Source organism: Halichoeres trimaculatus, unplaced genomic scaffold (genome assembly GCF_033239565.1).
Source record: "Halichoeres trimaculatus isolate MK-OKI-2021-1 unplaced genomic scaffold, fHalTri1.1 fHalTri1_scaffold_10, whole genome shotgun sequence".
NCBI classification, from domain to species: Eukaryota; Metazoa; Chordata; class Actinopteri; order Labriformes; family Labridae; genus Halichoeres; species Halichoeres trimaculatus.
Window position 1 is genome coordinate 18611608 of NW_027437187.1, and position 23529 is coordinate 18635136.

At 40.1% G+C, this 23529-nt stretch overlaps 1 protein-coding gene across 3 annotated transcripts; it reads right to left on the bottom strand.

Moving 5' to 3' along the window:
* Nucleotides 1-49: 49 nt before the first annotated feature.
* eps8l2 (EPS8 signaling adaptor L2) lies at nucleotides 50-22749 on the bottom strand. Of its 3 annotated transcripts, XM_074676753.1 has the most exons (21): nucleotides 22495-22749; nucleotides 18687-18737; nucleotides 18181-18227; nucleotides 13606-13670; nucleotides 11826-11987; nucleotides 11569-11718; nucleotides 9656-9735; nucleotides 9436-9545; nucleotides 9245-9312; nucleotides 9020-9146; nucleotides 7857-7945; nucleotides 7681-7755; nucleotides 5780-5928; nucleotides 5309-5477; nucleotides 5182-5216; nucleotides 4996-5101; nucleotides 4734-4853; nucleotides 2863-2935; nucleotides 2590-2758; nucleotides 1959-2091; nucleotides 50-907 (listed from the first exon to the last, which is right to left on the bottom strand). In XM_074676753.1, the coding sequence occupies exons 2-21, from the start codon at nucleotides 18731-18733 to the stop codon at nucleotides 830-832; spliced, it is 2052 nt and encodes a 683-aa protein (XP_074532854.1). In that variant the 5' UTR covers nucleotides 18734-18737; nucleotides 22495-22749; the 3' UTR covers nucleotides 50-829. The 3 variants fall into 3 exon arrangements, with proteins under 3 accessions (XP_074532854.1, XP_074532855.1, XP_074532853.1); XM_074676754.1 differs by lacking the exons at nucleotides 18687-18737; nucleotides 22495-22749 and having other exon boundaries at nucleotides 9050-9146; nucleotides 18181-18435; XM_074676752.1 differs by lacking the exons at nucleotides 18687-18737; nucleotides 22495-22749 and having other exon boundaries at nucleotides 18181-18435.
* Between the last annotated feature and the right edge of the window lie 780 nt (nucleotides 22750-23529).

The following is a 23529-nucleotide window of genomic DNA, read 5'->3' on the forward strand; positions in this document are numbered from 1 at the left end:
TGGTGTAATTATTCCAAAGACAAACACAAGAATGTGCACAAAGAAGATGTGATATCAAACATTTAGCAAGTTTATTTTTATTATGCTCATTTGAAAGTATTTCCCTTTATATTTACAACCACCAAACAACAAGGTTGTCAAAATTTTCATGTTTTCAGTTTTATTATCAGAACAACTTACTCTCATATTTATTTTATAGTCCTGTACAGTCTACACTGTAAAATATCATGCTGCCTGGAATACAATTTTGACTATTTCACCAGTGCTAGCATTGACTTCATGCAGGATTAATGTTTGGACTAACATAGTGTGTTTTTTTCTGTATTCTACCTGTACACACTGATATGAAACTTATTGGCTTTATATCAGAAAATGTGTCACAGATTCTGGCACAGATTTAGATACGCGAAAGCAAAGTTATTCAGTAAACAGCTGCAATAGTGACATCAAGCACTGACATAAAAGATACTGTTCGTTTATATTCATATGCTACCTCCATCCAGCTCACACATTTACACACACACACACACACACACACACATACACGCACACGCACGCAGGCACACACATATACACGCACACACACACACATACAACTGTACATATATATTCAATTGTTCCACTTTTCATACAATAGAATTTCAAGAAAGAACAAAAGCAACTATAATTACATATTAAAACACTTGTATACATACACATTTGTTGATACAAAAATAAATATACAACCACAAATGTTTGAGACATTTCAGGAGGCTGTAATTAACAGACTGATTGGAGAAGCTGCAGCAGTAGAAGATGGGGGAGGGTTTAGTCCCAATGGGCTACACTATCATTCTGTGCCGCCAGAGCTGATCCTCTCTTGCCTCCTCTTCATGATCTCTTGCAGCTCTGAGTCCCCGCTGGACTTCTGATAATAAAGAATATGTATTGTCACTGTCATTTAAAACTATGACTTTCTTTTGAGAAACTTTGTGAGGAGCTCCTTATTTCAAATAAAACACAATCTAAAAGTGACGCATCCTGAGGTACTGACAACAGAAGGACCCCAATTAACTAAAGAATCAGGATCAGAATCAAGTTTTATTGCCAAGTACATTTGCACATACGATGAATTTAACTTGGTGTATTGGTGCAAACAATTAACAAGGAAAACAGCATCTGAGAAACTACTTAAAAAATACAGCCTGTTTCTTTTCTGCATTAAACAAAAAGAAAGTCTTACTCAGCAGCATCAGATTGCTAAGCAATTAGATTTTATTCAACAGTTCCTTGAAAGAAAGTTTATTTTGAGTGAGAAATGAAATTATAATATAAAATGTGTTCCCGCCATGGCTTTGTATCTCCTGCCCTCTCTCCAAAATCACTCCACTCTTCATTTCCTTCTCCTCTTTTTTTAATCTATTATTTCCAAAGGTTTGATAAGTGGTGAGAGGAAAACTAGAGCTAACTGTTGAGCCCCCTCTGAAGAGCCAGGGGCCCTAATTGATGAAACACCAGTGAAGGGGAATCTCCCCTGGGTTTTTTGAAGGCCTTGATAAAGTTTTGGTTGCAGTGCCTATTGGAGGCCATATGGTCAGCTAGGTAACTTGTTAGAGAGGCAGAAGCATCAGGAAAAAGGCAAAATGTGTCCTTTTATGGTGCATTTATTCTTAATTTAGCTGTATTTTAATAAGTCTACAGAAAAATGTAGGAGTTGTGTAATCAATGAATGAATTTCTTTTAACAGTTCTTATTAATAACAAAGCACACAGTGCACACACCCGTATTAAAGGCTGCACCTGACACCTAACAGCAGCTTTAATAAATTAAATTAACTTGCCCCGACATGTCCCGACAAAGGCCAAAAGTTACTCATATCTATTAATGGGGTTCTGCCCGTTTCTCATGGTGGATCAAACCGTTTTGTCTTTAAGATGTGTATTAGTTTTTCAGCAGGTTTAAGCAAATGTGTGACTGACCTCCAGCTGTGCTTTCTGCACGGTGACCTGACAGAAGACACGACCACCTTCGTCTCCACACACGGCCTTCAGCTCGTCTTTGTTAAGAGAAAACAGCTGAGCTCCGGTCAATATCCCCAAACATTCGACGGTCCTGCAGGGAGGGAGTCCATAAAAGTCCACTTAGATAGGTTTCAAATGTCACTAATAAATCAACGTGTATAATCTACATTGATTTCTGTAAGACAGACTGGAACAGAATGAAATGATAAAGAGGCTAAAGTACAGCTGTTCCATAATCCCGGCGCCATGTATGCTGATATGTCAAAGAACTAAGCCACTATTCACAGTAAGGACCATTTTTACCTGTGACATTAGACATTATAACATTAAGATGTACTACTCATCAGATTATCCATGACAAAGATTCAGCTCGCTGACACGTGGAGACACAGATTTAACTTTACCAGACAGCATTCTGGCTTGTGTAATGAAGTAATTATCAGCGTTTCCCATCTTAGTTTAGATTGTCAGAAGACAAACACTTCAATTTAGCTCAACACAAGGATGGCTACTGAGGGGAGGGTCTCCGGTGTGAAAAAATACTTTATAGATTTAACTTAAATGCTGAGGAGCTTTGAGGATGACTTACGGTTTGGAGAAACCTTTAGCACTGAGCCAATTGGTCACCTGCCCTGGGTCTGACTCAAACGTGAGCGGTACTTGGCTGACAGGTGATTTCTTCACCACAATCTGCCTGGGGGTCGTTGGTTTATTCGCTGTTATCTTCATCAACAGCTCACTGTTGACTTCATCCATCACTGATGCCCAGAAGAAAGGAGAGTAAAAAATGTCAGAACGAGAGCAATTAATATATCTATTTTTGTTTCCAATTTGTTTCCTATTTTTGTTTGTGTTCACTTACTTTTGTCTTTGCCTCTGCCCCTGTTGAAGCTGTCTCCATGGTGTAGGGTACCAGGAGGGGACGTCCTGTAGCCCTGCAGCGCACATAAACACAAACATGGTTGATGGGAAACCCAACCACAGGCAGTATTATTATAAAAACAGGTTTGTCTTTCACTCTGCTGGTTGATACATTTTTGCCCCGGAGCCAAAAACAAAGAATGTGTGTGAAAGTGTTTGACACCAGGAAGAGCAGCTGCATGCAGGAGCTGCTGCAGGGCGTTGGTGCACCTGCATGCAGCAGTGCGTGTTTTTTAGAACGTAGGCTTTCACTGTGGGTGGGAACATGGTTCTGCACAATAACAGGTGAAGACAGATTGTACACAGAGCAACGCTAATCCAGCACCAACGCTATTTATGTTTGATCTTTGGCGTGTTAAAGCATTCCTGGATTATTCTGTAAAATATTTATAATCAAGTGTAAAAGCTAAATTGTACATTTTACTTTTCTCTGTCAGCTGCATTTTTTAATCCATGTGGTCATCTGATCATTTATCTCAAGAAAAATCTTAAAATGACACCTACTCTTAGTACTAAACCTGTGATTTACTTTGGTTGATATTATCAAATGTTTTTATCAGCCTGAAGAAACTTTCACTCTTTGAAGATCAAACTTGTCAGCAAGTATTGATGAAGATACCTCGTACTCATATTATAGATACAAAACACTTGAATTCCCAGAATTTATTGAGGCAACCCCTTAAAAACGTTTCAGTAAAATTAAGGAATATATTTAAGGGCGAGAGTGAAGGTGATCCTGTTTGAAAAATAAGTGGAGATCTGATCTTCTTTTTAACACGACTTCCTTGTTTCAGACAACTTTTTACAAGATACAAAGCAACGAGGTAATGTATGTATTGTTTGACATGTGACAACAAGCCACCTTGTAAACTCAGTTTGTAGCCGGCTACATTTCTCAAAACTTCTAATGTGAGTGAATCCTGGCTATGTCCTACCAGTGCTCTTCTACCAACTTCAAACTCACCAAGTAGAGCTAACGTTTACCTCACTCTTCATTTTATTGACAGAACAGGCCATGGTAGTATAACTGCTGCAGGTGTATTGGAACGCACAACAAACAGCTTAGCTCAAGTTTTAGCCTTTAGCCTGTGCTCCATCACTCCACAGTTTAGCTTTCTTCTGCTCTTCTGTCTTTTTGACAGTTCAGCTCGGCCATTACGACAAAACCATCCATCCATCCATTTTCTTAACCGCTTATCCTGTTCAGGGCCACGGGTGGCTGGAGCCTATCCCAGCTGAGAGGTGGGGTACACCCTGGACTAGTCATCAGCCAATCGCAGGGCTGACACAGAGACAGACAACCATTCACGCACACACTCACATGTACCAACTACTTAGAGTGACCAATTAACCTGATGAGCATGTTTTTGGACTGTGGGAGGAAGCCGGAGAACCCGGAGAGAACCCAAGCATGCACGGGGGGAACATGCAAACTCCACACAGAAAGGCCCACTGGCCAAGCTGGAAATCAAACTGGTGACCTTCTTGCTGTGAGGCTGCAGCGCTACCGGTTGCGCCACCATGAAGCCCCTTCGAAGAATTCATTTTCAGTGGTGAAAAACACAGATCTTTCTTTTCACTGCCAAACATAGCTGGCCAGCGTGGTGTTGTCGTAGAGACTTAAACATGGTGTAATTTACTACCAGTCCTGTCTGACCCTACCTGGAAGCTGAGAAATAACTTTTTTGGCGCAGATGATCTTATCTTTTGAGTAATATCAGGCACATTAATGAAAGGGAGACTTTTTTTCAACTGTAAAAATACAGAAACAAAAACCAAGTCAAAGCATGGGATGTATGTGCAGAAGCTCACCTGGCCGAAGACACTGTCGGGCTCCTCTATCCTCACAACATCCAGGATGTTAAACGGGACATAGCCGGCCTGGCCGCTGCGGTTTCTTAGCTTCCACCACTGTTTGTCATCCTCTATTACCTGCAGGAGACATTTCATTAAGGTTTGCATTACAGTCGCAAGTAATACTTCAATGTAAATCTGAGTTTTCCACACTTTCAAATGAAGCACAACTTAATATATGATAACAAAAATAAGACACCAATTATTTTTCTTTTTTTACCTCCAGGATTTCATCCTGCAGCACTGACAGCTCGTTGGCATTTCGTGCCACAAAGTGGTAGCGGATTTTGGCATATTTACGGTTGTGGGGCATCCCATTATAAGACCTGTGAGGACAAAATTGATTCTTCTCGTCACTGTTTTAGATATGTATGTAAAAAAACAGACAAGAGACTTTATTACTAACCCATTTGATGAACTTGAAGAATGAGTTCCATAATACTGAAAAAGAAAATGTTCAGTCAGATTTTAGTCACTGGGACCTGGATTAACTGATAATCCAGAGTAGAGGTTAACTAATCAAAGGCCCTCACATCATCAGTTGAGCGTTTTCTGTAATCTGGGCTGGTGGGAGAACCCAGTGGTCCCATGGGGCCCTCTGTTTCCCATGGAGCTGTCTTGAAGAGCTCTGGTGCTGGTTCCCAGCCATTTCGAAACTTTGGGTAATAAGGAGGACCGCACTGATCCCTCGGCCACTCTGCTCTGGAGGAGGAGGAGGAACAAGATGGTCATAAAGCAATCTTTTTTGACAGAGTAGCACTTATAATGCATACATATCAATGTGTCGAAGAGGGGCAGACAGTTAGGCTAGCAGCTGGTAGCTCCCAGCCATTTGTGTGTATGTGTGTGTGTGTGTGTGTGTGTGTGTGTGTGTGTGTTTGTGTGTGTGTGTGTGTGTGTGTGTGTGTGTGTGTGTGTGTGTGTGTGTGTGTGTGTGTGTGTGTGTGTGTGTGTGTGTGTGTGTGTATAAATGATTATAAATTCACATGTGGACTGTTGCTTACCTGGGTTTGGTCCATCCATCACCCAAAAGCTCAAAAATGGTCATCTCTTTGGGGGTGAGATGTCCCCGCAGGAAGTCCACTGCATCTTTGGAAAGGTGAGGGGATATTACCGACTGTACCAGTTCAGGACTTCCACAGCTCTGCAGCACCTGGAAACACATTCAGTCTAAAGTCAGTCATGGACATTTTTCAAAGTCCAGTTTGCTAGGCGCCGCCCTGTTGGCTATTGCTGCCTTTTGCAGCAGCTCTCTCTTCTTTGTCCATTCCTTGTAATTTTTGGTCTTTTTTTTGTAATCTTCGTATTTGGAGTGGATCATTACTTTGTATGGCTCATTTATTGGTCATGGACACCAAACTTTTTATGGCTTCAGTGATATTTTTACTACTTTTTCTTCTGTGTTGGTCTGGAGATCCTACATGTAACCATGGCTGCATTGTTTACATGTAAACTCAGCTGTTAGCAGCCTGTAGCATGTCAATGCTAACTGGTGTAGGGCCTGATGTCTTCCCACAAGGTGAGGAGAAGGAGGTGAGGACGACGTGCTGGTTCTCAGGTGTGAGCTAAGAAGTGACGACATGGACCTGTCCTTCCATCCATCACTATTGGAAACATAAGATCTGTCTCCAATAAGATGGACGAGCTAGCTGTGCTAACCCAGCAACAGAGGGAATACCAGAGGGCAGAGTAGCATCATGCTATTCACAGACATGGCTAATGGAGCTAACATCAGACACCATCAGCACATTGGAAGAGCTTCACCTGCTGTGAGCAGACAGGATACAGGAGACAGAGATGGAGCATGACTGAAGAAGCTCAGTCCTGGACCCTGTGGAGGTGGAGGCTGGCTGAACTGGAGAATGATGGACAAGCTCTCATCATCTGTTTTCTTATGGACCTTTTTGCACTTTCTATACGCTTTCTTACTTTTGTTTTCTTGATTGCTGCTGTGACTTCAATTTTGTTGTAGATGTTACAGTAATAATAAAGTTCTATTCTATTCTGTTCTATCCTAATTTGTGTAATTTAAGATCAAAATTATTCATTTTCTCAAGAAAAAAATAACTTTTTATGAAAATCACTACAAGACTAATTTTGATCAACTTTAATGGTCCCAGAAATGTTAACTAATTATTGAACATGCGCTCAAAGGCACAAGTTAATAACTCATTTTCAGGGCTCAACATATAAGCTCAGTGGATGTATAGATTGGCATTTTGGTCTATTGTTCTTCTACTTTTGTTTTTATCATTTCAGCCCTCATGTCTTACAATTTACTGATGTTAACAGTGAGTAAAGGAGAAAACAACAATGGCCTGAGGAATAAAATACTAAAACTAAACTATACTCCAAATAAAGATAAATCTTGGTGCATTAATAAGCAAAAATATTAACACACATATCATAGCTGCTTTGTGAGGACAGCTCCAGGCATTGCTTTGAATACTACTGCTCGGGCTTTATCTCAACCTTATCAAGCAAATCCAATGTGTCCAGAGGTTGAAGCAGCGTATCAGCAATGGAGCCAAATCACAGTGTCTCTGTGTTTTCTATCCAACAGTATCGAAGGTGCGGCTGGGCACTGCAGCTTGAGAAAACCAACATTACATAAGTGTGGCTGTGCCTAAGTGAGAGCAGAAAGCCACGTTGCTCCAGTCTGGTGAGAGTTTAACAGTGAGGCGGAGGGTGCGGTGCTCAAAAGAATAAAGACAATTAGAGGAATGTCTGAATGCAACAGTGCAAACACCACACTGAATTAGCACTGTCCATTTCACTGTGCTTTTAGTCAAATGTGCTGTTAAAGTCAGTAAACATTAAGGCTAAAGCAGCGCTCAGCATGACAGCATCACAATCAGGTGAAAACCCACTGACATCAGACTCTGAACAGATTTAAAGCTCTTACCAGCTCCAGAGGGCCAAAGAGGAAATGAACCAGCTCAGACGCACTGGGGTTCTGTATGTGCTTCTTTAATTTGGCCTGCAGGGGGTGCAATGACAGACAGAAAGACAGATGGTGAGGACAGCAATAAAGAGAGGGACACTGAAAAATGAGGAAAGTTAGGAGCTATGATATCTCACCAAGAGGTTGAAGGCCAGCTTCAGTTTCTGCAGGCTATCAATAAACTCTGCTTCAGTGGGGGGCTTAGCTCGTAGGGTCAGCATGCCCTCTGTAAACAAGCAGAGCAACAATGACCACACGCAGACTCCAGAGTTACACGACCAGTGAACACACAACATACTGCTTTACTCTCTGGCCTGAATTTAAAGTCATAAAGCCAAATTCTGTTTTTTTTTTTCAATTCACTAGAGCCTCCACTGAAACACAGCAATGGTAAGTTAATGATTACTACATAAACAGCTTTCAGATGAAGAGTTCAGCTTGGCCAGATAGTAAAAAGCATGAGAAAAAGTGCTGCATCAGGGTTTCTCAACTTAGGACGCATAACATCCAAAAAAAATCCTCACAACCCAAGAATTTAGAGTTACTTCACCTACATTTGGATAATTTAAGGATTGAGGAAAGGCACTGAAATGTCAGGCTGATTGAGTTTTGAATAACAAATAAAAACAGTAACAAAGTTGAGAAACTGATTCCCTGGACAGATCTTTATTATTTTCAGCAAATCTGTCTGTGTTATCAGGGGAAACACATATTAGTGGTTCCTTTTTTGTTGTTGTTTCCAAATTGTCTCAGTGTGTGTGTGTTTTAGTTTGCCCCTGACGAGGCAGACAGAATCAGTCACATGTATGTCATGTGCAGTGACGTGTGTGAAAATAAAACCACAGCATCACAGCACTGCCAGCTCTAAGACATTACTGAGCAGCATGTCAAACTTTTGCAGAGAAATAACTAATTGAATGCTGACATTTTTGGCTCTGTTCATACTGACAATTTTTAACCTGGTCTGTTAAAATTAACCACAGTGATGCAACAAAAACATGCTCATCATGACAAGTTTAAATAGCCAATTTTGTAAGAGAAAAATGACACAAATACATGAGATCAGCACCTTCAGGGTGTGACTGAAAAGTTATTTTACCACTTCAGTACAGTAAGTTGAGATATTGTCATTATTTCTGTCAGAACTCAAAAACTGGCTACTACTGTACCACACATGCATCACTGGATGAGAGTCCCGGGCCACAGGACACAGAGAGACACAAACATTGCATTGTGAGCAATATGAGAATATTGTCACTGCATTCGTGCCACCACAGAAGAAGAAGAAAGGGGGACAGACCTGCTGGTCCTTTCTTCTTGTTCTTCTTACTCTTGTTGCGGTGGTTAAGCTGAGAAAAGGCCTCTGCTGCCTTTTGCAGCCGTGCCACAAAGAGCTCAATGTCATCCAGGGCACAGTTGAGGATTTGCTGAGGGAGACAGAAACGTAAGTAAAAAATGAAGAAAATGACATTTTCATATCTTGAAAGGAGTTTTATCCTGCCAGTGACAGGTGCCACACACTCACCACATCCTTCTCGATGCGCTGGGCCAGCTTCTCATGTGACTCCGGGTCACTCTGTGACGCTCGTCTGTCTGTATCCAGAAAGACCAGACAAGCGTCTGATATTAATTCAACTACTGTATGAATATAACATCAGCCGTGTGTGTGTGCAAAAAGAGCTTTTTTGTAAGCATGTATAAGCAGGTTGTTCTCACCCTGTGTGTTTGTGGCTGCCACTCTTCCCTTCGCAACAGGTGGGGGGCCCTTGGGGGCCGAAGCCGGGAGTATGGTTTCTCTGTGACGTTTCATTTTCTCCTGGTTCACCCTGGAGGACCAAAGGGAAGTGTTAAACCTTTAGCAGCCATACACTGAGTCAACTCCAGTCAGGATCACTTCCTTCAGTGTATGCTTGTGTCTGCTGTTCTGTGTTCTCACTTCAGCGTTTGTAGCCTCATTTTCTTCCCATGCTTATTGTCTCCAATGGCACTGTCTATATCTGCATGAACCATCTCAGCCTGGAGAAAGTGAGGGGAGACAAAGAAAAACAAAATGACAAACGTTTTCCATACAGTGTATACAGTTCCCATCATTAGCACAGCTTCTTCACAAGCGTCTTAGTCACAAAGAAACATTTCTGGCACAAAACCATGAGCACATTTTTCTGCTGTTCCATGGAAAGCTTAACATAAAAAACCTTTTCAAAACTATCTTTAGTGACCAACAAAAGGCAGGGCATTGACAATTAAATGTTGAATTAGCACAGATTTTTTTTTGTTCACATGTACTTGTGATGCACACCCATATACTCACTCTTTCACTGCCTGATGCACTGTTAATCATAGTTAAAGAGCAAAAGATAAAGGGCCAAAAGATACGACAATTAAAGGCATTAACTAAAAAAAACATCTTTCTTGTAAACCACAAGAAGCTTAATCTTCTTATCACATTTAGTGACAGAGGAACCTTTTATTGTTGCGACCACATGTGCAAATTAACACAGTGCGGCATCAGTCAGTCTAAGATCTTTTTCTGACCTGGCAGTTTAAAAATGTGTCAAGCACACATGTTTGTCTAATCGCTGAGTGACAGGTGAGCACCCATTTCCAATATGGCCGTGTTGATGATTTCCCAAAAAACTCAATTTTAGACACAGGTGACATCACAGAGACTAGGTCCATTTATTTTACAGTCTATGATTAAAACTTAACCGTGCAAAGAGAAAACCATCCACATAAACCAGGAAGGCATGTGGCTTCCCAGCTGGATTTATGCAAAGTGGAAAACTGTCCTGTGTACTTAACAGATCAAGTTTTGAAATTCTTCTTGGAACTCATGGACACAGAGTCCTCCACAATCAAGAGGAGTACACCTTGCTTGTTATGCGCACCCAGTTTAAATGACAGCATCCATGATGGCCAAGTTCCAATGTCATGGGTATACCATACATCTGAGAAGGCAGCATTAATGCTGATCGTTATATACAGGTCTAAGAACAGTACACCTGGTTATCTAGACAATGCTTTTTAAAGGGAAGACCTGCATGTTTTCCATCAGCATGTCTCTGTACCTGAGAAGTCCAAAAGTGCTATAAATTAAGATACCTCCAGTTTACTGTTACTCACTGAGAACATTTGGAGCATCGTGAAACAAAAAATCCAACAGAGTAAATCCCAAACTTCTGAACAGCTAGCATCCATCATCAGGCAAGAACAAGACAACATGACACTAAACTCCAGACCCTGGTCTCCTCGATTCCCAAACGTTTGCAGTGTTGTTAGAACAAGACTTGATACAACACAGTAAAACATGTTACTTGCACTGAATTTAAAAAGAAAATATATAGTACATAAAAAATTTAATATTTAAGTTCCAACATTTGATATAAAGTCTTTGCACTATTTTGTTTAAAAAAAGCCTTGTCTTTAAAATATTTTAAACCATGTAATTGTGTTTTCATTTACATAATTTGTTCACTGTGCTTCATTTTTTGGCACTGAGGTTGAATGAATCCAAAGGTCATCATATTAAGATTCTTAGACCTTTATGATCAGACTTTTATGAGGCATTTCTTTGAACTGAATAGTATTCTGAACTATAAAGAGCTATTGTTTTTGTGATAAGTTACAGTGTTACACCCTTTCAGGGCTAGATCTTCCCCTGAACACACTTCTTTGAACACATACAAACTCAGAGGCATACTGCCACCAACACTGCTGAAATCTGATCTGGCGCTGCAACAAAAGCAGCTAGGATTTATGAACGACACAAAACACAAAGCTAACCGATCATGCACAGACAAGAAAGAACAGCAACAGAGCCAAGCCTGTAACGTTCAGACTGAGACTCACCTCCACTTCGTCACAGTGGAAAAAGTGGATGTCAGGTTTGTGCTGCTCTCTGTCCTGGCAAACTAGAAGCAGCACAGATGGGTAACGTGTTTGATTCAGGACTGTCTGACTCATCTGGATGGTGGAGAGAGGAAAGTTCTCCAACTCCTCCTGCAGGAGTACGACAGAGGAAGAGTCAGTGGAGAGAACAATATATTTGTTTAAACGAAAGAAAGAAAAAAAATTAATACATAAAAACGACAGACATGTTGCTGTACCTGTGTGTCACAGTCCAGAAGTCTGACCGCCTTGTCAGTGACCTGTAGAAGCATCTCCTGGGTCCAGATTTTGTCTCTGGAGTCCAGAAGGACCAGTTTCTTGATGGCATCGTCCACTGTGGTGATGGACTCTGTTTTGTCCATGATGAATGTGGAGAGATGCTGAGGAGCAGACAGTGGGTTGTTACATGACATAAACTTTTTTGCTAAAATTTAACACTTACAGCTTAAAACAACATGTTGTTTGTTTTTGAGTCACAAGGGTGCAAAAACAAGAATAATACCCCCAAGAATTCCTCGTTCTTGCACCTAGAAATCATATTTGGGGTGTGGGTTGAACTATCAGTTCAGCCACATGCTAAAAACTTTAACTTGTTCTTTTGCACAGCTAAGATAACTGATCCAATAGTAGCTCCAGAGCTGCCAGATGGCAAATTTTGAAATTAACAAAACCTTTCCAGGCGTTTCCTCTGTTTACAATGTTGAGATAACCTAAAATAAAAATGCAGGGGCCAACCTTCTTCAGGCTTTATCTTCTTATTTGGCACAGAAACAACATCTGACTCAAAGTATAGTTTTCCAAAAATTCAAAATATTTTATTTTCTTTAAATTTTTACTGAAGTTTTATCTTTTATCTTTGTCTAGAGCAGTATGCTAACAGATGTTAAAACAACACAAGGTGATGAACATTACCTGAAACCAAATGCATGATTTAACTATATAAATTATATTCATCTCTCCCGTAATTTAAAAATTGTGGTCTAGTCACTTTCTCTGCTGTTATCAGTAATTATCTGTTTGACTCTGTATGATAATGAGGATAAAATCCCAGAGCTCGCTCCACTCAGCCATGGTTTATTAACACAACTGTGGCCTGAATGAGTCCAACCTTAAACATCGGCCCCTTCTGCTGCAATCACAGGCCTGATTGTTTTATTATGAAAGAGTTCCCATAAATACGATGAACTCCAGAGATTAACCAGTGTGTCAGCTTTTATCTCAGGGCAAAAGAGCATTACACCTAAGGTTTACAGTAAGTACTTCAATCTGGTCATGTTTTGACATTTGGTGAGCTTTCATAACTACAAAACTGGGAATCTGTAGAATATTCCAGTATTATTTCAGCCTTTCTATTTTTTTCACAGCAAAGTGTCATGAAATATCTGCACCAGGTCAGTCATCCCTATCTTTTCCAGAGGTTCTATGTTAAAAAAATTACAGTCTCTGTTTAAAAGTTGGGCTACCAGAACACTGAGGCTATAGTGTATGGCTATGACAATACGTATAGTAATAAAGGGTGATGACAACTCAAAAATTTCCACCAATGAGGTTTCCTGAAGAGATAACCTTTAAGTTAACTGTTTTTCCTATTTGACATTCAACCTCTTTTCAACAGAACAGCTGGAGAGACAGAGGAAAGACATGCAGCAAAGAGCCAAAGAACCAGACCAATAACTGCTACGACAATGACTTAAGCCTAAGTACAGCCCTGAGGGTAAAAGCTTCACCAGGGCACCCTGAATATGAACATTTTCAATCCATTAAAATCATCTTGAAGCTTAAAAAAAAAAAAAAAAATAAAGGGAAAGAGCGCTGGTCAATCTGACGCTGCTCTAACACTGATTTAACTTTGAGCCACAGTCATAAAACCATTGGATAAATGTGCTGTTAATCTTTCTCAAACCTTTATTACAAGAGTTCGACAAAGTACAAGGATTATCTAAATTAAACACTGAATTTAAACTTTCAAAAGAAAAAGACAGAAAGCCCAGCTCTTACCTCTACATGATACTGCGACGTCTCATGCATGATGAAGTTGGAGTTGGAGTATTTTTTCCTTTGTTCTGTTGAAAAGAAAACAAACTTTAAAATTCAAAAACAGAGAAATTACCAAGCAAGACAGGTGTGTTACTACTTTATCTCCACAATGTAAACAACCAGCAGTGACACTTACCTGAGGACCACATGTTTGCACCTTTAAGCTTAGGGAGCAAATGAATCAAACATAAACGTGCAAGCTGTAAAGAGCAAATGGGCAATAAGGAAGTCAAGAGAACACGTCATGCTATTATATTATGCCTCTGAGGGCAACTGTAGATATCAGTGACACTGCAGCCTACCCTGAAAACACAGAAATGTTCACTTTAAGAACAGTGAGATGATCGCTTCACAGACATCTCAGTTTACTTGTTAACAACACGTAACATGCTTATGTTAAAAACAATACAGGGTGTTTTTTTCAGCACAAGATATCCTTTTAAGATGAGACCTAATTTGTGATTTGCATCCTTAAGGATAAATCTGAGTCCAAAAGTCTCAGGAGGATGGCCAGACACTAAGAACAAACTATTTTTTTATATTTATCATTAAGTTATGAATCACAAAGTGTGTGTGATTTCTTGTCAAAGATCAGCAATACTACAGTGTTTATTTCCTCCTTCATGTGCGGCAAGGTATTATGAGCTGTGGCATGTAAGCACGTAATCTGGTTTGCAAATTACTTTCGTTTTACCCTGAAGTGCAAAACTTGTCAACAAAAAAAATTGAGTAAAGCAGGTGAAAATATACTGAAAAAAGCAACTTGAGTCACTCATTACTCAGACTGTTAATCAAAGGTACACTTTCATTAAGCCATGAATGAGTCACGTATTAACTCATTAGCATCTGTGCATTAATTGACAATCAATACATGATAATGATGGAGCAGTATTTTAAACAGAATTACCAACAGCAGATTAAAAAAGGTTAACTCAAAAGTGCTGTAATGAAAACAGTAGCTATTCACCATAAAGTTTTAACTTACTGCTAAATACAAGTCATACAGTCTCTACCCTTTAGCTCTGCTTTTGGTCTGTCACAGTGAGAAAGTTTGGATGGCCTCACAATAAGTTGAAGTCATTTTGAAGAAAGATTTTGATACTTTTAGAAAATAACTCTATTGTCTCAAAACCAGGGCAAAACACTTTAAGATCCTTGGATTTCAGAGTTTTTGTTCAAACTCTAGAGAAACTGCGTGACATCCAATACTTAGACTGGCCTTGTTCACAGTATTGTTTGTACTATTGGCTGGGACTGTTGTTTTTAAACTGGCCAATGTTCAGTTAGTGTGCCAGTGTGTTCACTGACCTATTTACCAGGTGAATAGTCTGCAGGTAACAATTACGGCTAAATGAGAGCATGGTCCTATCAACTCCACTTCCAGGGCTCCTATCTGTCTTATTGCTCCCACCCAGATGAGTCAACATGTTGATGTCACACAGTTTTTCTTGTCATACAGACATTCAGCATCACTTTTCTGTATGTGCTTTGAGGTGAGTGTGCAACTAAAGCCTTGCTGTTAGTATAACACTTAAATAAACTGTGTCAAGGCTCTATTTCAAATATTTGCCATCCTCTCTCTGGGGTTTTAATGTGTTGTAAACACAAAAAGGTTTCTAAGGTGACACATTTCCATGCAAAGAGCTCTCACTGTCGTAATGACGCAAGCATTTGTCTTCCCTGTTCCTGCCATTTCCTCTCCACTGATCCCTTCCTGCTCGGCTCTGCACAGGTGAAACACAAGTGTCAGGTGACGTTCTGAAAGTTGAGCTCGCTCCATGTCTTATTAATGACTGACATTTATGCCAATCAATTCACGGTGCCGCAACAGCTTGCAATAAGAGCCACTTAGCGGCAGATGGGCAGATCCTCAGAACTGTCCGGAGTCAATGACCAGTGATAAACATGGCTGCTTGACAGACTCCGAAACCAATATATCACCCAGATCAATCAGATTATCCAACCTCATAATTACAACCATATAAACAAAGAAGGATTGGATATTTCCAGCAGCTAACATCTTTAAATTAATTATCATGAGGTTTGTTTTTGGTCATTTGAATCCTCAAAAGACTAAATTAATCCAACCAGTCAGAGCATTTGACAGTTCACAACTGTGATGGCACAATCTTGTGCTTCAACTCTAACCCCAGGCCATCATTTGGAAAAATTGCTGATTTGTTCACAAAGAAACGAGCCAAAATCAATTTGTCAAAGTAAAAAAACAAATCATCAGACTTTCAGCACCAAGACGCCCCCTCTAATTAATGTTTAAAAAATCTAACAGTTGTTTACGTCTCACATCAGATGACAGCAGCCAAACAGGAACCTATATTATAATATCTGGACACTGACTAAGGCAAATATCACAAGCAACAGAGGAGTATCATAAGCAAGGCAGATAAATCTATGACTTACACTCAACAAATGTCGCACAAGCACAGACATCAAAGAAAAGCAGAACTAGATCAGCATCTAAACCGTAAACTTCTACCCTCTGATTCAGTCTAACAGCCTAAAAACATTGTACCTGACAAAGACATGCTCCTCAACAACAAACGGAGACACTACAAAGACTGCGTCCGATGTCCTTGTGTGATGAGTCTGCTCACCTGCTCTACCTGCAATCTGCTGATAACAAACACATCAGGTGGGAGGACCTGTGCAACATTTGCATCACTTGTCTGCTGTGCTGGACTGTGTAAATGACAGACAGTTTTTGCATACGAAAGATTGATCTTAGACTCTTGCTGTTTTTCCTCTACATGTTTTTTTTTCAGTGACGAGTAAGCAAACAGAATATTTATCCCTGTATTAGATGCTGAATGATATTGTCCACTCTGGTTCAGGAGGACAGGCGTGCTGCTGTGACCATCTGCCACACAGAAGGAGAAACAGCGCAGTTATTTTTCTCAGGGATCACAGGAGCTGGTGCATCCTGTGGGGTTCTGGATGACAGAAAACTGTTCCACAGACAACAAGCTGTACAGTCAGGTGGTATGGGAACATTTTGCATCCCTACAATAGCATCATCTGTCATTTGAGGCCTTTCTATATTTAGAACAGTGCAGTCGTGCATGTAAGCAGGTAGTCCTCTCATACCTTGGTGTAAGTTTCTATCTGGGCCTATGATATGTTGCACAAAGTTCCTCTATGTTAGAAAGAGGAGGGAGGTGCCGGCAGGGACCAGTGAGCTAATGTCTGAGGCAGGACGGGCAGGACCAGAGAGCCAGAGTCCACCTCTTCCTTTCCACTTTTCAATGAGTCTTTTATTCACCTGCAAGACATGGGCATCCCCACCCTGTTCCAACCACACATTAAAAACAGGCACACCCTACCAATGCAACATAGCACACTCCAGTCACACTCACACACGCCCTATCACAAGTATGCTACAGCTAAAGTAAAAATGCATGGTATGAGTTTAAAGACAGTTATGACATATCTGTGGTGCAGCCAGACACTGTAATAAACACAAGTGTTCATGTACAGAAGACTTAAAGCTACATTTTCTGACTTCATATCCCCACGCAACCTGATTGCAAAGTTGGCAAACAACAAAAGCCTGATGCATCTAACAGCAAATCCCAGCATGCTGGCCGAGAGTGGAAAACCCTGTTCCCTGTAGGAGCACACCCTCCCTCCTGTGTCCCAGAGCTGGAGCTCCTCAGGGCCCCTCGGCAGGACCTTGGCCCCCTGTTATCACTGCTGGTGTGTGTGTTGGAGAGAGGACTGATAGGTCAGCAAGGCTGTGCAGCCGTGGTTACATGAGGAACAGAGAGAGTGTGGGATTTCTTGACAGGGTCCTTTGCATAACAAATCGAATGTTGTTAAGGTTTAAGTAAATTACAGTACTGATTCACAACTTTAGGATTTACAGTTTGGAAAGGGTTTAAAAGACAAGACTGCCATTATTAGTTCTTGACTTGTTACTACAAAAGGCACCTTATTGCAAAACTGGATGGCAAGTAAAATTTTAATTAAAAGTATGTATAAATTAAAATCTTAAATTAAATATATAATATAATATAGATATAGATTTTGTAGAGCAGCTAAATGCTGCAAAAAAAAATAATTCAAACAGTAATAAACCTGCTATCTAATAAAGTCTTTACAGCAGCAGTCATTTGGTTTGCTTCAGAGTGTTTCCACTTGTGCCTTTGTTCAATAAAATAAAATAGGATGTCACAGTGCAACATGGGGCTAATCTAATCTATGTGTTATCATGTATACTTTAATGGACAACAACAAAGGTTTGCAATCAGGAAAAGCTGTCCCTTTTTAAGGCAAGAAATATTTGGAGTATGGTCAAATTTAAGCGTAGCAGTGATCACAGGTAATAACAGCTCCTGAAGTAGAATACAGCTCATATATCCAGCAATCACTGAGACTTCACACACTCTGTAGGCTTTTATGCTGTTAACAGCCAGCACTGACTCATACCAGATGTATGAAGGTAGATATAGCTATCATTTAAAGAGCCATAAAGCTGTGTAAACTGACCAACCACATCACAACTCATCAGCAGTCACTCACCATAGAGGGCCTTGGCACTGATCTTGCTGTCCGATCGGGCCACTCCACTGCAATGACAATAAGAAGAGACGAGGTTATGCTGCGTGCTCTTCATCTTCACCCCTGCATCTCTGGAAGTCATTGTCCCAAACCCTCTGAAACTCCAGCACTGTCACTTGTCATGGGCGCAATAAAAGATTTGTGATATACGGTAATCAGACTGGCCAGGACTGGATGAGATTAGTCTGAGATTCGGAGCATATGGACGAGCCAGGGAGGGAGAGCCAGGGAGAGTGGAAAAGGGAGGGATGGGGGAGGAAGAGGGGGGCTGTGTGTGGGAGGTTAGAGCCTGAAACCCAGGCAAAGCAAACAGTTTTCAACAGAGACGCACTGTGCCCGAGGTCCCTGACCCACAGCACCCTCTGCATACCGTGTTAGTGATTCTCAAGGGCCTGAGAGACAGTAAGTCAGCAAACTATCAGAAAGGTAAACCTGAGGGGGGGCGTAGGAATGTGTGAAACACTCACTTGGTTTGCCTCGGCAGAGGTCCCGGCACACTCATGATTTCAGGCATCCACCTGAAGAAAGAAAGAAACAGAGAGAACGACAGTCAGAGAAAGAAGAAAATGGGCAGGTGTTAATAAAGACAGAGAGAAGAAAGCAGCTGAAAGGTAGAGGGCAAACATTCTCCACCAAAACAAACATGAATTATTTATCCAAAACAATCCACTAATAGCCTGCTGCCACGGATGTCTCATCATTTTCTCTCTCATTCTAGCAATTAAGTTAAGTTAAGCTTTAAAACCTTTTTGCTTCTCATCAACATTGTATTGAGAAATTGAGTCATAGTTTATAAAACAACCTGCTACTCTAAGAGAGCCAGGTGCTGGGCCTGTTCAGCTGATATTCTGGGGACTGATGGTGGACAATAGTAGACAGGTGGCTGATATGCTCTGTGAAAGTAGATCTACTCTGTTAATAAGTGAACCCAACATATCTACAATCAATTAATTTGTTTTCTTTTTCAACTGTTGGACATGTTAACAATCAAATAATTAGCATGGCCCATGACACACCAAAGTATGATACAACACCAAACACGATCAGATAGATACCATAAGATATCAGATTAGACTATAAGAAAAGATCCCATACCATACAATACAAGATGTTATACCAAGAAATATATATATAAAAAACAAACAAAAAAATGAAATAACTTTACAAGAATGTATTATAGGCTACACTTCAATACAATGTTTTCGAATACAATTAGGGCAAATCTTATATCATGTGATATGATCTAATTTGATATGCCCTGTACATATTGTCAGTTTTTCTATCCGCAATGACAGCATATCATATCTACAACAGGTGTTACCTGGTGTAAGATAATATAATGTAGTTTAATACTGCTTCTTTAATAAATATCAGTCATGTATTGATATGCATAGCATAACCTAATGTATGTTTCTGTGCATTTTATTACATAAGAAATAGTTAAAAAGAGGTTGATGGCTGAGATAAGATAAGATAAGATAAAACAAGATAAGATAAGATTAAATAGGATGTTTATTAGACTGTGATGTGCGAAGATATCAACCATCAGCTGACCAACTCTCTAATTACCAATATCAACATTGAAAAAATAAATAAATAAATAAAAATAATGATAACCTACCAGACCAAACTCTCCCACACTCCTCTCTCTGAGCCTTAAGGTAACTACAACTAGTCAAGGCATCAACTGACAGGATTATGTAAGACATGTATCAAGCCGGCAGCGAACATGACAGTTTAACACAGACTGTATCAGCACCTGGTCTGACTGTGGACCCTAATGAGCTGTTACACAACACAGGAGTGGGCTCCACTAAACACTGGAGATAGCAGCCACCTTTCACCTTAGTTGACTTATACGCCTCATATTTCCTTCTCAGTAACTCTCTTGGTTGTATCACTAATTTGGGGGTAAGGGGTTGGGATCATGTAAGGTAAGATACTGGCTTTGCTTCCCACAACTGCTGTTCACATTTAAGAATCATTTTCATACCAAATTGTTACAAATGTCCATGGCTAAGCTGACACTTCCTCTTGACCTGTCTTAACTCCCTCCTGAGCCATAAACCTGCTTTTGCATAAAAGGCAGCGGTAAATTCCACATACATTTACAATGTAAACAGTCCAACAGGTAACAGACATGGTCACTTTAGCTTATCTCACAGCAGATCATAATCAGCCTCAGCAGATAATCTGCTCTTATCTTCTGAAACAAAGTAAGGCCAAATCACAACAACCTTTACAGTCAGCTCTGAAGCAACTGTGCTTCAGTGGACAGATCTGTTCAAAAACACATTTACAGGTACTTGTGGCACCTGTTCAAGAACTGAATAAATATCTGTGTCAATTTCTTACAGGGAGATTCAAATAAGGAAAAGAAGAAAACAAAAAAGACAGCTGTTTAGTCAACTCTGCACATGAGACCTACTTCCTCTTTCTGCTCTTATCTAGCTGGTCATCTCCTCTCCACCCTATTGTTACCTGCTCTGGCTCTCCGCCAGGTTTCAGGAGGTGAGGTGAAGCCAGAGCAGAAGAGGCAGGGTGTCATGTGTTGTCAACCTTACAACGAGAGGCCCTGTGCACACCTCTCCTGCTCTCGACCTGAGGTGCTCATTGTTGTTTATTGTTCTTTGTCAACGACCCCGTATTCACGGGTAATTACACCAACAATCATTAGTGCAAAAATACATCTTTCTTTTTACAGCAGGGATGTCTTATATTCATGTCTGCCTGTTCTCCGGTCTTAAATACTGATAATATCTGTGACTGACTTTCACATTTAATGGAATGAGGTTGTTCAAGTGCTGTTTATATTCCTGCTGCTCGCTGGGACAACAACCATTTGGGAGCAATGAGAGTGTTGGCTCAGACTACTTTAGGTAGTGTCATGTTTTAAACTTGTGGTTTCAGTCATGTGATCTAATACTGACGGGAAAAAAACACCACAGACCAGGAAAAAAAAGACAAAATAAACTCAACATTTACAGAAAAACACTGATAATAATTTGTCAAACATTCCTGCTGTCCTTTACACAAACTTAAGTTTGATAATGTCATAAATGATTGTATTTAAAATCTTTTTTTTTTTTAATCTTATTGTTTTATTGTATCTTTTTAATTTTAATCTGCTTTTTAATTGAATTTTGGTTGTTTTCTTTTTTTGTTCTTAATTTGTTCTGTCTGTAAAGCACTTTGAATTGCCATGCTGAAATGTGCTATATAAATAAACTTGCCTCGCCTTAAAACGTCAATGTGTAAATGTGAGGCCCCGTGAGTCTAATTAGATACAGGTTTTCTAATGTTACAGCACAAAACTCAACAGCTTACATAATTTGTCAAACTGTATAAGCCTGCTCTAATGTGAAATATCTGGACTTTGTTACTCCTGCATAAGCATTTTGTAAGATAACAGTTATCTGATTTTATGTTTTTTTAAGCCTTGCTGCCCCCCCGGCTGATAATGACACCTGATGATGACGATGTGAAAGGTGTGTTTTCTATGCATACAGGTGCAGAGTGGTGGCATGCTCTCTGAATCGCTGCTTAAAAAGAGACAGAATCAGGCTCAGATTTCCTCAGCAAATCCCCATTTGTTCACATTACACTTATGTAACTCTCCTCACACAGAGAAAAAAAACACCCTCAACCTGTACTGAATCTCAAATGAGCAGTCAAAGTCACTCCTTTGTTTTGTCATTGTGTCACATGCTGTGAGGTAATTCCTGTACACGTTGAACCCAAATGAAAGCACATTCCACACAATGCTGTGAAAAAATGCAAGATTAAAAAACTGGGGGGGCAGTCAGATTCAAGTGTGATGGCAACATGTAGTTTTCTGCAACACTGCAACCAGAATCAGAAAAGTATCCCTGTAGGAGTCACATCGTGTGAGCTGGATGAGTCACTGGGCCTTACTGGCAAGATGAGCTCCAAAAGGTATCGGTAAGTTAAAGAAAATTTCTCATATGCTGACAAAGTTAAATCAAAATAAAACTGTACTGACATTGAAATTGCAATCAATTCAAGGCTGAGACCAACATCAAGTCGTCAAAGCATGTAAGCCATATTTGTTTGGTATGCATCCAGGTAACACTTTCTGCTCAGGAAGTCCAAAGAAGTAAGAGTGACTCCAAAGACAGCTGCTTTTTTAGTGACACTTGAAAAGAGGAGCTGGTTGTGCTGTGAAAACAGTTGCTGTGTCACATGACCAACAAAAAGACACAGAAAGACAGAAAACAAAGACAGAGTATCTTTTCCCCCCTCAGATAAACTCACAGTGTTTGGGGTTTTTCTCCGGACGGGATGCTCAAGGTGTCAAACGTGGGCGGTTCAGCCTTCGCAGCGTCAGTCTGCCATCGCAGCCTGCAGACAGCTTGGACGATAAACTCCGGTGTAGTTTTTTAATCGATTCTTCTTAAGTTACAAACCACTACTGTAAATCTTACAGAGTGCAGGTGTTTTGTTGCCGGTTTCCAGACACACAGTCACCGAGGAGGCAGCGACGTGGGAGCAGGTGAGTGATAGGTGAGTTTGCAGGTAACTCGAGCAGGAGGGGGAGGAGCTTCAGGGACACTTTCCTAGGGGTGGGGTCGTAGGTCGGCGTGACTACTGAGTTTATTTAGTAGAAGAAAAGTCTGCATTTTGTGGATTTGGTTGAATCTGAACTTTCAAAACACTGTCATTACAATCAGTTTTTCTGTATTACACTTTAGGATAGACGAAAAATGTCTCTTAAGTTATGTAATCCTTGCAGTCAAATGAAAAATAGATGAATCTTAGCCCTTTTTTAAGGTAACACACTAACATGGAGTTGCTTGATTTGTTTTTGGAGTGTACTCATCATGTAGGGTGTTTTGTCACACTTTAAGTGGTATACACTTAAGGGAGTATAATAACTGTTGTTTTTTGTGTTTTTGACCTGTAACCTAATGTGATATTATTGTAACCCCAATACTACTATTATTATTTTTCTATTGCAGAGGGAATTAAGTTGACTGGTTCCTGATTTTAACACGAATTAAGAGAGAAAATTATAAAATGAACAAATCTAAAGACTCAAAGATGAAACCATTTTTTGTAAAACATTTTTTTTTTCTTTTTATATCCACTGAGAGGCACACTGATTTATCCAAAGACCTTTCCTGGGATCTTGATCTTGTTTTGAACCAACCACTCCTTGAAAGTATGAGAGACCTACATAGATCTTTAATCAGATATTTCAATGACAGAGCCTTTATAGTGCCATAAAAGCAGGTCCATAAAATTTTATTTGTGACCTACAAACATAATTACTGATGAATCTACCGGGAA

Coding starts and splice junctions, on each gene's coding strand:
- eps8l2 (XM_074676752.1), bottom strand. CDS start 18,301: ATGACTTCCAGAGATGCAGGGGTGAAGATGAAGAGCACGCAGCATAAC. Junction 13,671..18,180: donor CAGTGCCAAGGCCCTCTATG/GTGAGTGACTGC, acceptor TCTTTTCAACAG/AACAAAGGAAAAAATACTCC. Junction 9,546..9,655: donor ATGAGGCTACAAACGCTGAA/GTGAGAACACAG, acceptor TTGGTCCTCCAG/GGTGAACCAGGAGAAAATGA.